Source organism: Mustelus asterias, chromosome 16 (assembly GCF_964213995.1).
Source record: "Mustelus asterias chromosome 16, sMusAst1.hap1.1, whole genome shotgun sequence".
Classification (NCBI taxonomy): Eukaryota; Metazoa; Chordata; class Chondrichthyes; order Carcharhiniformes; family Triakidae; genus Mustelus; species Mustelus asterias.
In genome coordinates this window covers 13,662,425-13,676,781 of record NC_135816.1, presented here as the reverse complement: position 1 = coordinate 13,676,781, position 14,357 = coordinate 13,662,425, and the positions used below count along the sequence as shown (strand labels likewise).

The window sequence follows — 14,357 nt, the reverse complement described above, 5'->3', positions numbered from 1 at the left end:
TTTAGAAGATGGTGGGTGAGCTGTCTTCTTGAAGCACTGCAGTCCTTGAGGTGTAGGTATACCCACAGTGCTGTTAGGGAAGAAGTTCCAGGAAGGGCCGATGTGTTTCCAAGTCAGGATGGTGAGTGGTTTGGAGGGGAACCTCCAGGTCGTGGTGTCCCCAGGTATCGGCTGCCCTTGTCCTTCTAGATGGTAGTGGTTGTGGGTTTGAAAGGGCTGCCTAAGAAACCTTGGTGAGCTCCTGCAATGCATCTTGTAGATAGTGCACACGGCTGCCACTGTCGATGGTAGTGGAGGGATTGAATGTTTGTGGAAGGGGTAGCAATCGAGTGGGCTGCTTTGAGCTGGATGGTGTTGAGCTTCTTGAGTGTTGTTGGAGCTGCACCCATCCAGGCAAGCGGAGAGTATTCCATCACATTCCTGACTTGTGCCTTGTAGATGGTGGACAGGCTTTGGGGAGTCAGGAGGTGGATTACTCGCTGCAGGATTCCCAGCCTTTGATCTGCTCTGATAGCCACGGTATTTATTTGGCGAGTCCAGTTCAGTTTCTGGTCAATGGCAACTCCCAGGATGTTGAAAGTGGGGGATTCAAAGATGGTAATGCCATTGGATGACAAGGGGAGATGGTTAGGTCCTCTGTTGTTGACGTATACAAGTAGGGAAGTCTTGCTACGACTGAAGACGGTTTTGATAGGACCACAGCTAGGGTACTGCATACAGGGTGGAATCTTGTGTCCTCCATCACCGCAGGCTTGGTGACAGTGCAATCTGATTGGGTGACCGGGTGGCCGGGACGGAACCGACCGTCTTCCTGCCTCCATCCCGATTAAGTACATGATGGGAAGGTTCATGGACAGCCTCCCTACCCTGCCGCCAGTTGGGTCTGTTAAGTAAACAATTCATGCCCATTTAAGGGCATCAACTCTTATTTTTCATCGATGCTGTGATGGCCGAGTGGGCTTGAAATCCAATGGGGTCTCCCTGCGTAGGTTCGAACCCTGCTCACAGCGATTAACACTTAGGGTGGCACAGTAGCACAGTGGTTAGCACTGCTGCTTCACAGAGCCAGGGACCTGGGTTCGATTCCTGGCATGGGTCACTGTCTGTGTGGAGCTTGCACGTTCTCCCCGTGTCTGCGTGGGTTTCCTCCGGGTGCTCCGGTTTCCTCCCACATACTGAAAGACGTGCTGGTTAGGGTGCATTGACCCGAACAGGTGCCGGACTATGGCGACTAGGGGAATTTCGCAGTAACTTCATTGCAGTGTTAATGTAAGTCTTACTTGTGACTAATAAATGAACTTTAACTTTTAACCACCAGTCGCTGGTGATCTTAACCTAGCTGCGGGTGGGGTACTGGCCATGAGAGACACACACATGGTTCTGCCCAATATTTTCAGTCTCCTTATTTAAGGACGGATATACTTGGAGGCATTTCGGAGAAGATTCACTGGATTGTTTCCTGGGATGAAGGGGTTGTCCTATTAGGAAAGGTTGAGCAAATTGGAATACTCTTTGGAATTTAAAAGAATGAGGGGCCTGACAGGATGGGTGATGAGAGGGTGTTTCCCCTCATGGTGGAATCCAGAATAAGGGAACACTGATGAAAAATAAGGAGTCTCCCATTTGCAAAAGAGATGAGGAGGTCAATAATCCTGGGAATTCCGCACACCAGAGAGGAATGGAGGATGGCTCGTCGATATTCAGCCTGGGCTGGACAGGTTTTTGATCTACTCTTATGGGGGTCAAAGGTTATGGGAGGGGTGTTGGAGTCTGCCGGGAAGCAAGAAAGTGGAGTTAAGGCCACAGTCAGATCAGCCATGGTCTTATTGAATGACAGAGCAGGATTGAGGGGCCGAAAGGACTACTCCTGCTCCGACTTCTTGTGTTTCTATGCAGTGGTTGAAGAAGGCAGCTCACCACCACCCTCTCGAGGGGCAGTTAGGGATGGGCAATAAATGTTGTCCTTGTCAGTGATGCTCACAGATAGGAATGAATAAAAAAACAGGAGTAGGACTGATTGGATTTACTTTCACTGGTGAGTCACGGTCAACCTGGGCCTGAATCAGGACAGCAGTTAAAATGATGTCACTGGGATGTGATTTGTCATTACAAATGAGAACTCTATCCCTCTGTGATGGGTGGCCTTCCCATTGCCTGAATTCAAGCAAATAAAAACAGCTTGTGGCCATCCGAACCTTCCTGCCCCCCCATCCCCCTCTCCCTCGTCAACTTTACCCCTTCCCCCTCAAACTTTACTACACCCACTTCCCCTCTTTCTCGCTGCTTATCTTACAGACACAGCAATTCCTGCTGGACAATGGTGGTGGTTGGAGGGGGTGGGGGAGGGGGGGGTGAATGTGAGGGGTTAAAATCAGCCCTTCAGTGAAGAGCTGCTTGTGGCAGGAACTTTCTTGGAGGGCAAGTTAGAACTTCCTGCTCTGCCCAAGACCACAAAGAACTACAAAGGTCGTGAATGAAGTCTAATCCATCACGCAAATCAGCCTCCCATCTGTGGACTCTGTCTACACTTCCCGCTGCCTCGGCAAAGCAGCCAGCATAATTAAAGACCCCACGCACCTGGGCATTCTCTCTTCCACCTTCTCCCGTCGGGAAAAAGATACAAAAGTCTGAGGTCACGTACCAACTGACTCAAGAACAGCTTCTTCCCTGCTGTCATCAGAATTTTGAACGGACTTACCTCACACTAAGTTGATCTTTCTCCACACCCTGACTATGACTGTAACACTAAATTCTGCCCTCTCTCCTTTCCTTCTCTATGAACGGTATGCTTTGTCTGTATAGCGCGCAAGAAACAATACTTTCCACTGTATACTAATACATGTGACAATGACAACTCAAATCAAATCAATTCAATTCAAATCAGTTGAACTGTGAAGCGGCCCAGGTAAACTTATTCAAAGTGCCTTAACGAAGAGCAGGTAAACCTATTCAAAGGGTGATTGGCAGTGCCTTACCTGGAATGGATACTTATAGCTGCAAGGGAAGCTGATATCACTCAGCACAATCTCCACACATTTGATCTTGGAGATTTCGATTGATCCTTTCATGATGAACTTCTTCTGCAAGACACAAAATTCACCATTTAACTCTTGCAAACCAGGAAATGTTCTGAGTTTGTGGAACCAGCCATGAGAAGGTGGTGGGTTCAAACCCCACTCAGAGATTTGAGCACAAGGTCAAGTTCACTGCTTCAGTACAACACTGAGGGAATGCCACATTGTGAGAGATTTCACCAAGTCGGTCCCCGCTGGACTATGCTGATGAACCCTGGGCCTGGAGAGAACAACCATGAAAGATACCAGTAAAACCTGTCCAAATTGGACTTTTATACCTTAAATGGAACTCCAGTATCACTGGTACTGCTGATCTTTACTGGGATTTAAACATTTTGAACTTTTTTTTCCCCCTTCTGACAAGATGAGATTTACTAGAATGGCCCCAGGAATATGGAAACAGGGAGACATTGAACTGTTCTGGCATTCAAAGAGATTTTGGCTGACCAATCTCTTAATAGCATTGATGGGAGACTGATTATGTTAGCAAGGCAAGCAATCCAGAGGTCTGGACTAATGCTCTGAGTTCAAAACCTATCATGAGGAATTTGAGGTCAGTTAAATAAATAAATCTGGAATGAAAGAAGTTAGGGAGGTCTTGTGGCACAATGGATAGTGTCCCTGCCTCTGAGCCAGATGCTCTGGGTTCGAGTCCCACCCAAGGGCTTGATGGACAAGGATAGTGCATCCATAATTCAGCCAAACAGGTTGAATATCAACCTTCGAGTCCTTCCAAACACACCAATGGCTGGCAGCAAGAGTGGGAAAGAATCTTGGTCAATCACGCTTGATGTGGAGTAGCGCCCCTTGAGCTATAAGTCCCTGGCGACAGACTAGCGACCTGTTCCAGGAATTACTGGCTATGAAAACAGGCAAACGTCTGTCTTAGTGCGTCACTAGGTGCGGGAAGAGAATTGGAATGGAAATAAGTTAGCGATAACCATGAAATTATCGGTAATGTTGTAAAAACTCACTCGATTCACTGGTGTCATGGAAGGAAGGAAACTTCTCATCCTTGCCTGCTTGTGACTCCAGACCCACAGCAATGTGGCTGATTTTCCTTCCAAAATGGCCTCTCAAACCTCCCAGAAGATGCACTGATGCCAATTCTCTGTTTCCTGTTAGCTGGTCAATCTTCAATCCATGCCAAATATCTGTCTTGGGAAGGCCTAGTTGTATTATCATGAGGTTATTAATCCAGAAACTCAGCTAATGTTCTGGGGGACCCGGGTTCGAATCCTGCTGCGGCAGATGGGGGAATTTCAATTCAATAAAAAATATCTGGAATTAAAAATCTGCTGATGACCATGAAACCATTGTCGATTGTCGAAAAAAAACCATCTTGTTCTCTAATGCCCTTTAGGGAAGGAAATCTGCCATCCTTATCTGGTCTGGCCTACATGTGACTCCAGAGCCACAGCAATGTGGTTGACTCTCAACTGCCCTCCAAGGGCAACTAGGGATGGACAATAAATGCTGGCCAGCCAGCGACGCCCATGTCCCACGAATGAATTTTAAAAATGTTACCCCTAAACCATGAGCTTTAATTTTACACAATAACCCTCTAATGTGGCAACTTATCAAATACCTCAAGTACATTACATCCACCGGTTCCCCTTTATCTGACTCCTTCAAAGAGTATCAATAAATTGGTTCAATGTGATTTTTCTTTCATGCGCCTTTTAAATTATTTTTTCCTCCACCGGACACCACATTCCACTGCTCTCTGAACGATGTCTCTTTAATCACTTTGGACCTCAACTTCTTCCTAGCTTTTCACTATTGTTAATTTTAATGTCTGAAAGTAAGTGGCTGCAAAGATAGTGGAGACATTGGTGGTAAACTTTCAAAATTCCCTACATTCTGGAAAGGTTACAGCAGATTGCAAAACCACCAATATAACACCTCTGTCTAAGGAGTAGGAAGACCTTTTCATTTTATTTGGTGAGTAGGCCGCTTTCCCCTTCAGGGTATATCTTGATTGTACGTTGAGGGACTGGAAGGTGCTGTCCGGCAAAGTGTTGTTTACTACCAGCAGGAAGTAATATCTCCTCGGTGGTTCAACACAGCAGTGTGAAAGCACTTGCACTGATAACCCCCTCGGCATTGCTTCACATCACTTCACAGCTCTTTGCAACCAATGAAGAACTTTATCAAGTCTCACTGAAATGGAGGCAAACACAGAAGCCAATCAGTACATGGCCTGACCCCAAAAGCAGCGGTGAATTTTGTCATGGTGTTCGGCTGAAGGAGGAATATTAACCAGGGACCACTCTCGTGCCATCTGAATGTACCACACCGGTCGTTACACCCTCTGAATAAACACATGGTACATCCAACTGTTGTGTTTCCCTCAGTACTGACCCTCCAACAGTGCAGCATTCCCTCAGTACTGACCCTCTGAGAGTGCAGCACTCCATCAGCACTGCCCCTCTGACAGGGCAGCACTCCCTCAGTACTGACCCTCTGACAGTGCAGCACTCCCTCACTAATGACCCTCTGACAGTGCAGCACTCCCTCAGTACTGACACTCTGACAGGGCAGCACTCCCTCAATACTGCCCCTCTGACAGTGCAGCACTCCTTCAGTACTGCCCCTCTGACAGTGCAGCACTCCCTCAGTACTGACCCTCTGACAGTGCAGCATTCCCTCAGTACTGCCCCTCTGACAGTGCAGCACTCCCTCAGTACTGACCCTCTGACAGTGCAGCATTCATTCAGTACTGACCCTCTGACAGTGCAGCACTCTCTCAGTACTGCCCCCCTGATAGTGCAGCACTCGCTCAGTACTGACCATCTGACAGTGCAGCACTCCCTCAGTACTGACCCTCCGACAGTGCGGCACTCCCTCAGTACTACTCCTCGAACAGTGCAGCACTCCATCAGTACTGCCCCTCTGACAGTGCAGCATTTCCTCAGTACTGCCCCTCTGACAGTGCAGCACTCCCTCAGTACTGCCCCTCTGACAGTGCAGCACTCCCTCAGTACTGGCCCTCTGACAGTGCAGCACTCCCTCAGTACTGACCCTCTGACAGTGCAGCGCTCTCTCAGTCCTGACCCTCTGACAGTGCAGCACTCCCTCAGTACTATCCCTCTGACACTGCAGCACTTCCTCAGTACTACCCCTCTGACAGTGCAGCACTCCCTCAGTACTGACCCTCTGACAGTGCAGCACTCCCACAGTACTGACCCTCTGACAGTGCAGCACTCCCTCACTAATGACCCTCTGACAGTGCAGCACTAACTCAGTACTGACACTCTGACAGGGCAGCACTCCCTCAATAGTGCCCCTCTGACAGTGCAGCACTCCCTCAGTACTGACCCTCTGACAGTGCAGCACTCCCTCAGCACTGACCCTCTGACAGTGCAGCACTCCCTCAGTACTGCCCCTCTGACAGTGCAGCACTCCCTCAGTACTGACCCTCTGACAGTGCAGCACTCCCTCACTACTGACCCTCTGACAGTGCAGCACTCTCTCAGTACTGACCCTCTGACAGTGCGGCACTCCCTCAGTACTGACCCTCTAACAGTGCAGCACTCTCTCAGTACTGACCCTCTGACAGTGCAGCATTCCCTCAGTACTGCCCCTCTGATAGTGCAGCACTCGCTCAGTACTGACCCTCTGACAGTGCAGCACTCCCTCAGTACTGACCCTCCGACAGTGCAGCACTCCGTCAGTACTACTCCTCTGACAGTGCAGCACTCCCTTAGTACTGACCCTCCGACAGTGCAGCACTCCCTCAGTACTGGCCCTCTGACAGTGCAGCACTCCCTCAGTACTGCCCCTCTGACAGTGCAGCACTCCCTCAGTACTGCCCCTCTGACAGTGCAGCACTCCCTCAGTACTGGCCCTCTGACAGTGCAGCACTCCCTCAGTACTGACCCTCTGACAGTGCAGCGCTCTCTCAGTCCTGCCCCTCTGACAGTGCAGCACTTCCTCAGTACTACCCCTCTGACAGTGCAGCACTCCCTCAGTACTGCCCCTCTGACAGTGCAGCACTTCCTCAGTACTACCCCTCTGACAGTGCAGCACTCCCTCAGAACTGACCCTCTGACAGTGCAGCGCTCTCTCAGTCCTGACCCTCTGACAGTGCAGCACTCCCTCAGTACTGTCCCTCTGACAGTGCAGCACTTCCTCAGTACTACCCCACTGACAGTGCAGCACTCCCTCAGTACCTCCCCTCTGACAGTGCAGCACTTCCTCAGTACTACCCCTCTGAGAGCGCAGCACTTCCTCAGTACTACCCCTCTGACAGTGCAGCACTCCCTCAGTACTGACCCTCTGACAGTGCAGCACTCCCTCAGTACTGACCCTCTGACAGTGCAGCGCTCTCTCAGACCTGACCCTCTGACAGTGCAGCACTTCCTCAGTACTACCCCTCTGACAGTGCAGCACTCCCTCAGTACTGACCCTCTGACAGTGCAGCACTCCCTCAGTACTGTCCCTCTGACAGTGCAGCACTTCCTCAGTACTACCCCTCTGACAGTGCAGCACTCCCTCAGTACTGGCCCTCTGACAGTGCAGCACTCTCTCAGAACTGCCCCTCTGATAGTGCAGCACTCGCTCAGTACTGACCATCTGACAGTGCAGCACTCCCTCAGTACTGACCCTCCGACAGTGCGGCACTCCCTCAGTACTGACCCTTCTGACAGTGCAGCACTCCCTCAGTACTGCTCCTCTGACAGTGCAGCACTTCCTCAGTACTACCCCTCTGACAGTGCAGCACTCCCTCAGAACTGACCCTCTGACAGTGCAGCGCTCTCTCAGTCCTGACCCTCTGACAGTGCAGCACTCCCTCAGTACTGTCCCTCTGTCAGTGCAGCACTTCCTCAGTACTACCCCTCTGACAGTGCCGCACTCCCTCAGTACTGCCCCTCTGACAGTGCAGCACTTCCTCAGTACTTCCCCATCTGAGAGCGCAGCACTCCCTCAGTACTGACCCTCTGACAGTGCAGCGCTCTCTCAGACCTGACCCTCTGACAGTGCAGCACTTCCTCAGTACAACCATTCTGACAGTGCAGCACTCCCTCAGTACTGACCCTCTGACAGTGCAGCACTCCCTCAGTACTGTCCCTCTGACAGTGCAGCACTTCCTCAGTACTACCCCTCTGACAGTGCAGCACTCCCTCAGTACTGACCCTCTGACAGTGCAGCACTCCCTCAGTACTGCCCCTCTGACAGTGCAGCACTCCCTCAGTACTACCCCTCTGACAGTGCAGCACTCCCTCAGTACAACCCCTCTGACAGTGCAGCACTCCCTCAGTACTGACCCTCTGACAGTGCAGCACTCCCTCAGTACTGTCCCTCTGACAGTGCAGCACTTCCTCAGTACTACCCCTCTGACAGTGCAGCACTCCCTCAGTACTGACCCTCTGACAGTGCAGCACTCCCTCAGTACTGCCCCTCTGACAGTGCAGCACTCCCTCAGTACTACCCCTCTGACAGTGCAGCACTCCCTCAGTACTGCCCCTCTGACAGTGCAGCATTCCCTCAGTACTGACCCTCTGACAGTGCAGCACTACCTCAGTACTATCCCTCTGACAGTGCAGCACTCCCTCAGTACTGGCCCTCTGACAGTGCAGCACTCCCTCAGTACTGACCCTCTGACAGTGCAGCGCTCTCTCAGTCCTGACCCTCTGACAGTGCAGCACTCCCTCAGTACTGCCCCTCTGACAGTGCAGCACTTCGTCAGTACTACCCCTCTGACAGTGCAGCACTCCCTCAGTACTGACCCTCTGACAGTGCAGCGCTCTCTCAGTCCTGACCCTCTGACAGTGCAGCACTCCCTCAGTACTGCCCCTCTGACAGTGCAGCACTTCCTCAGTACTGACCCTCTGACAGTGCAGCACTTCCTCAGTACTACCCCTCTGACAGTGCAGCACTCCCTCAGTACTGACCCTCTGACAGTGCAGCACTTCCTCAGTACTACCCCTCTGACAGTGCAGCACTCCCTCAGTACTGACCCTCTGACAGTGCAGCACTCCCTCAGTACTGACCCTCTGACAGTGCAGCGCTCTCTCAGTCCTGACTCTCTGACAGTGCAGCACTTCCTCAGTACTACCCCTCTGACAGTGCAGCACTCCCTCAGTACTGACCCTCTGACAGTGCTGCACTCCCTCAGTACTGCCCCTCTGACAGTGCAGCACTCCCTCAGTACTACCCCTCTGACAGTGCAGCACTACTTCAGTACTGCCCCTCTGACAGTGCAGCACTCCCTCAGTACTGCCCCTCTGACAGTGCAGCACTCCCTCAGTACTACCCCTCTGACAGTGCAGAACTACTTCAGTACTGCCCCTCTGACAGTGCAGCACTCCCTCAGTACTGACCCTCTGACAGTGCAGCACTCCCTCAGTACTGACCCTCTGACAGTGCAGCACTCCCTCAGTACTGACCCTCTGACAGTGCAGCACTCCCTCAGCACTGACCCTCTGACAGTGCAGCACTCGCTCACTACTGCCCCTCTGACAGTGCAGCACTCCCTCAGTACTGACCCTCTGACAGTGCAGCACTCCCTCAGTACTGACCCTCTGACAGTGCAGCACTCTCTCAGTACTGACCCTCTGACAGTGCGGCACTCCCTCAGTACTGACCCTCCAACAGTGCAGCACTCTCTCAGTACTGACCCTCTGACAGTGCAGCATTCCCTCAGTACTGCCCCTCTGACAGTGCAGCGCTCTCTCAGTCCTGACCCTCTGACAGTGCAGCACTTCCTCAGTACTACCCCTCTGACAGTGCAGCACTCCCTCAGTACTGCCCCTCTGACAGTGCAGCACTTCCTCAGTACTACCCCTCTGACAGTGCAGCACTCCCTCAGAACTGACCCTCTGACAGTGCAGCGCTCTCTCAGTCCTGACCCTCTGACAGTGCAGCACTCCCTCAGTACTGTCCCTCTGACAGTGCAGCACTTCCTCAGTACTACCCCTCTGACAGTGCCGCACTCCCTCAGTACTGCCCCTCTGACAGTGCAGCACTTCCTCAGTACTACCCCTCTGAGAGCGCAGCACTCCCTCAGTACTGACCCTCTGACAGTGCAGCGCTCTCTCAGACCTGACCCTCTGACAGTGCAGCACTTCCTCAGTACAACCATTCTGACAGTGCAGCACTCCCTCAGTACTGACCCTCTGACAGTGCAGCACTCCCTCAGTACTGTCCCTCTGACAGTGCAGCACTTCCTCAGTACTACCCCTCTGACAGTGCAGCACTCCCTCAGTACTGCCCCTCTGACAGTGCAGCACTCCCTCAGTACTACCCCTCTGACAGTGCAGCACTCCCTCAGTACTGCCCCTCTGACAGTGCAGCATTCCCTCAGTACTGACCCTCTGACAGTGCAGCACTACCTCAGTACTATCCCTCTGACAGTGCAGCACTCCCTCAGTACTGGCCCTCTGACAGTGCAGCACTCCCTCAGTACTGACCCTCTGACAGAGCAGCGCTCTCTCAGTCCTGACCCTCTGACAGTGCAGCACTCCCTCAGTACTGCCCCTCTGACAGTGCAAAACTTCCTCAGTACTTCCCCTCTGACAGTGCAGCACTCCCTCAGTACTGCCCCTCTGACAGTGCAGCACTTCGTCAGTACTACCCCTCTGACAGTGCAGCACTCCCTCAGAACTGACCCTCTGACAGTGCAGCACTCCCTCAGAACTGACCCTCTGACAGTGCAGCGCTCTCTCAGTCCTGACCCTCTGACAGTGCAGCACTACCTCAGTACTGTCCCTCTGACAGTGCAGCACTTCCTCAGTACTACCCCACTGACAGGGCAGCACTCCCTCAGTACCTCCCCTCTGACAGTGCAGCACTTCCTCAGTACTACCCCTCTGAGAGCGCAGCACTCCCTCAGTACTGACCCTCTGACAGTGCAGCACTTCCTCAGTACTACCCCTCTGACAGTGCAGCACTCCCTCAGTACTGACCCTCTGACAGTGCAGCACTCCCTCAGTACTGACCCTCTGACAGTGCAGCGCTCTCTCAGACCTGACCCTCTGACAGTGCAGCACTTCCTCAGTACTACCCCTCTGACAGTGCAGCACTCCCTCAGTACTGACCCTCTGACAGTGCAGCACTCCCTCAGTACTGTCCCTCTGACAGTGCAGCACTTCCTCAGTACTACCCCTCTGACAGTGCAGCACTCCCTCAGTACTGACCCTCTGACAGTGCAGCACTCTCTCAGTACTGCCCCTCTGATAGTGCAGCACTCGCTCAGTACTGACCATCTGACAGTGCAGCACTCCCTCAGTACTGACCCTCCGACAGTGCGGCACTCCCTCAGTACTACTCCTCTGACAGTGCAGCACTCCATCAGTACTGCCCCTCTGACAGTGCAGCATTCCCTCAGTACTGCCCCTCTGACAGTGCAGCACTCCCTCAGTACTGCCCCTCTGACAGTGCAGCACTCCCTCAGTACTGGCCCTCTGACAGTGCAGCACTCCCTCAGTACTGACCCTCTGACAGTGCAGCGCGCTCTCAGTCCTGACCCTCTGACAGTGCAGTACTCCCTCAGTACTATCCCTCTGACAGTGCAGCACTTCCTCAGTACTACCCCTCTGACAGTGCAGCACTCCCTCAGTACTGACCCTCTGACAGTGCAGCACTCCCTCAGTACTGACCCTCTGACAGTGCAGCACTCCCTCAGTCCTGACCCTCTGACAGTGCAGCACTCCCTCACTAATGACACTCTGACAGTGCAGCACTAACTCAGTACTGACACTCTGACAGGGCAGCACTCCCTCAATAGTGCCCCTCTGACAGTGCAGCACTCCCACAGTACTGACCCTCTGACAGTGCAGCACTCCCTCAGCACTGACCCTCTGACAGTGCAGCACTCCCTCAGTACTGCCCCTCTGACAGTGCAGCACTCCCTCAGTACTGACCCTCTGACAGTGCAGCACTCCCTCAGTACTGTCCCTCTGACAGTGCAGCACTTCCTCAGTACTACCCCTCTGACAGTGCAGCACTCCCTCAGTACTGACCCTCTGACAGTGCAGCACTCCCTCAGTACTGCCCCTCTGACAGTGCAGCACTCCCTCAGTACTACCCCTCTGACAGTGCAGCACTCCCTCAGTACTGCCCCTCTGACAGTGCAGCATTCCCTCAGTACTGACCCTCTGACAGTGCAGCACTACCTCAGTACTATCCCTCTGACAGTGCAGCACTCCCTCAGTACTGGCCCTCTGACAGTGCAGCACTCCCTCAGTACTGACCCTCTGACAGTGCAGCGCTCTCTCAGTCCTGACCCTCTGACAGTGCAGCACTCCCTCAGTACTGCCCCTCTGACAGTGCAGCACTTCGTCAGTACTACCCCTCTGACAGTGCAGCACTCCCTCAGAACTGACCCTCTGACAGTGCAGCGCTCTCTCAGTCCTGGCCCTCTGACAGTGCAGCACTCCCTCAGTACTGCCCCTCTGACAGTGCAGCACTTCCTCAGTACTGACCCTCTGACAGTGCAGCACTTCCTCAGTACTACCCCTCTGACAGTGCAGCACTCCCTCAGTACTGACCCTCTGACAGTGCAGCACTTCCTCAGTACTACCCCTCTGACAGTGCAGCACTCCCTCAGTACTGACCCTCTGACAGTGCAGCACTCCCTCAGTACTGACCCTCTGACAGTGCAGCGCTCTCTCAGTCCTGACCCTCTGACAGTGCAGCACTTCCTCAGTACTACCCCTCTGACAGTGCAGCACTCCCTCAGTACTGACCCTCTGACAGTGCTGCACTCCCTCAGTACTGCCCCTCTGACAGTGCAGCACTCCCTCAGTACTACCCCTCTGACAGTGCAGCACTACTTCAGTACTGACCCTCCGACAGTGCAGCAGTCCCTCAGTACAGGCCCTCTGACAGTGCAGCACTCCCTCAGTACTGCCCCTCTGACAGTGCAGCACTCCCTCAGTACTGCCCCTCTGACAGTGCAGCACTCCCTCAGTACTGGCCCTCTGACAGTGCAGCACTCCCTCAGTACTGACCCTCTGACAGTGCAGCGCTCTCTCAGTCCTGCCCCTCTGACAGTGCAGCACTTCCTCAGTACTACCCCTCTGACAGTGCAGCACTCCCTCAGTACTGCCCCTCTGACAGTGCAGCACTTCCTCAGTACTACCCCTCTGACAGTGCAGCACTCCCTCAGAACTGACCCTCTGACAGTGCAGCGCTCTCTCAGTCCTGACCCTCTGACAGTGCAGCACTCCCTCAGTACTGTCCCTCTGACAGTGCAGCACTTCCTCAGTACTACCCCTCTGACAGTGCCGCACTCCCTCAGTACTGCCCCTCTGACAGTGCAGCACTCCCTCAGTACTGCCCCTCTGACAGTGCAGCATTCCCTCAGTACTGACCCTCTGACAGTGCAGCACTACCTCAGTACTATCCCTCTGACAGTGCAGCACTCCCTCAGTACTGGCCCTCTGACAGTGCAGCACTCCCTCAGTACTGACCCTCTGACAGTGCAGCGCTCTCTCAGTCCTGACCCTCTGACAGTGCAGCACTCCCTCAGTACTGCCCCTCTGACAGTGCAGCACTTCGTCAGTACTACCCCTCTGACAGTGCAGCACTCCCTCAGAACTGACCCTCTGACAGTGCAGCGCTCTCTCAGTCCTGGCCCTCTGACAGTGCAGCACTCCCTCAGTACTGCCCCTCTGACAGTGCAGCACTTCCTCAGTACTGACCCTCTGACAGTGCAGCACTTCCTCAGTACTACCCCTCTGACAGTGCAGCACTCCCTCAGTACTGACCCTCTGACAGTGCAGCACTTCCTCAGTACTACCCCTCTGACAGTGCAGCACTCCCTCAGTACTGACCCTCTGACAGTGCAGCACTCCCTCAGTACTGACCCTCTGACAGTGCAGCGCTCTCTCAGTCCTGACCCTCTGACAGTGCAGCACTTCCTCAGTACTACCCCTCTGACAGTGCAGCACTCCCTCAGTACTGACCCTCTGACAGTGCTGCACTCCCTCAGTACTGCCCCTCTGACAGTGCAGCACTCCCTCAGTACTACCCCTCTGACAGTGCAGCACTACTTCAGTACTGACCCTCCGACAGTGCAGCAGTCCCTCAGTACAGGCCCTCTGACAGTGCAGCACTCCCTCAGTACTGCCCCTCTGACAGTGCAGCACTCCCTCAGTACTGCCCCTCTGACAGTGCAGCACTACTTCAGTACTGACCCTCCGACAGTGCAGCAGTCCCTCAGTACAGGCCCTCTGACAGTGCAGCACTCCCTCAGTACTGCCCCTCTGACAGTGCAGCACTCCCTCAGTACTGCCCCTCTGACAGTGCAGCACTCCCTCAGTACTGGCCCTCTGA

General features: G+C 53.5%; 1 protein-coding gene across 1 annotated transcript in view; it reads right to left on the bottom strand.

The window, feature by feature from the left end:
- LOC144505669 (tyrosine-protein kinase ITK/TSK-like) overlaps positions 1-14,357 on the bottom strand; it is a 73,484-nt gene that overhangs the window by 42,094 nt on the left and 17,033 nt on the right. Inside the window, exon 2 of the mRNA XM_078231828.1 lies at positions 2,976-3,080. Coding sequence (XP_078087954.1) covers positions 2,976-3,080 — 105 coding nt within the window. The remainder of the gene's footprint in view (positions 1-2,975; positions 3,081-14,357) is intronic.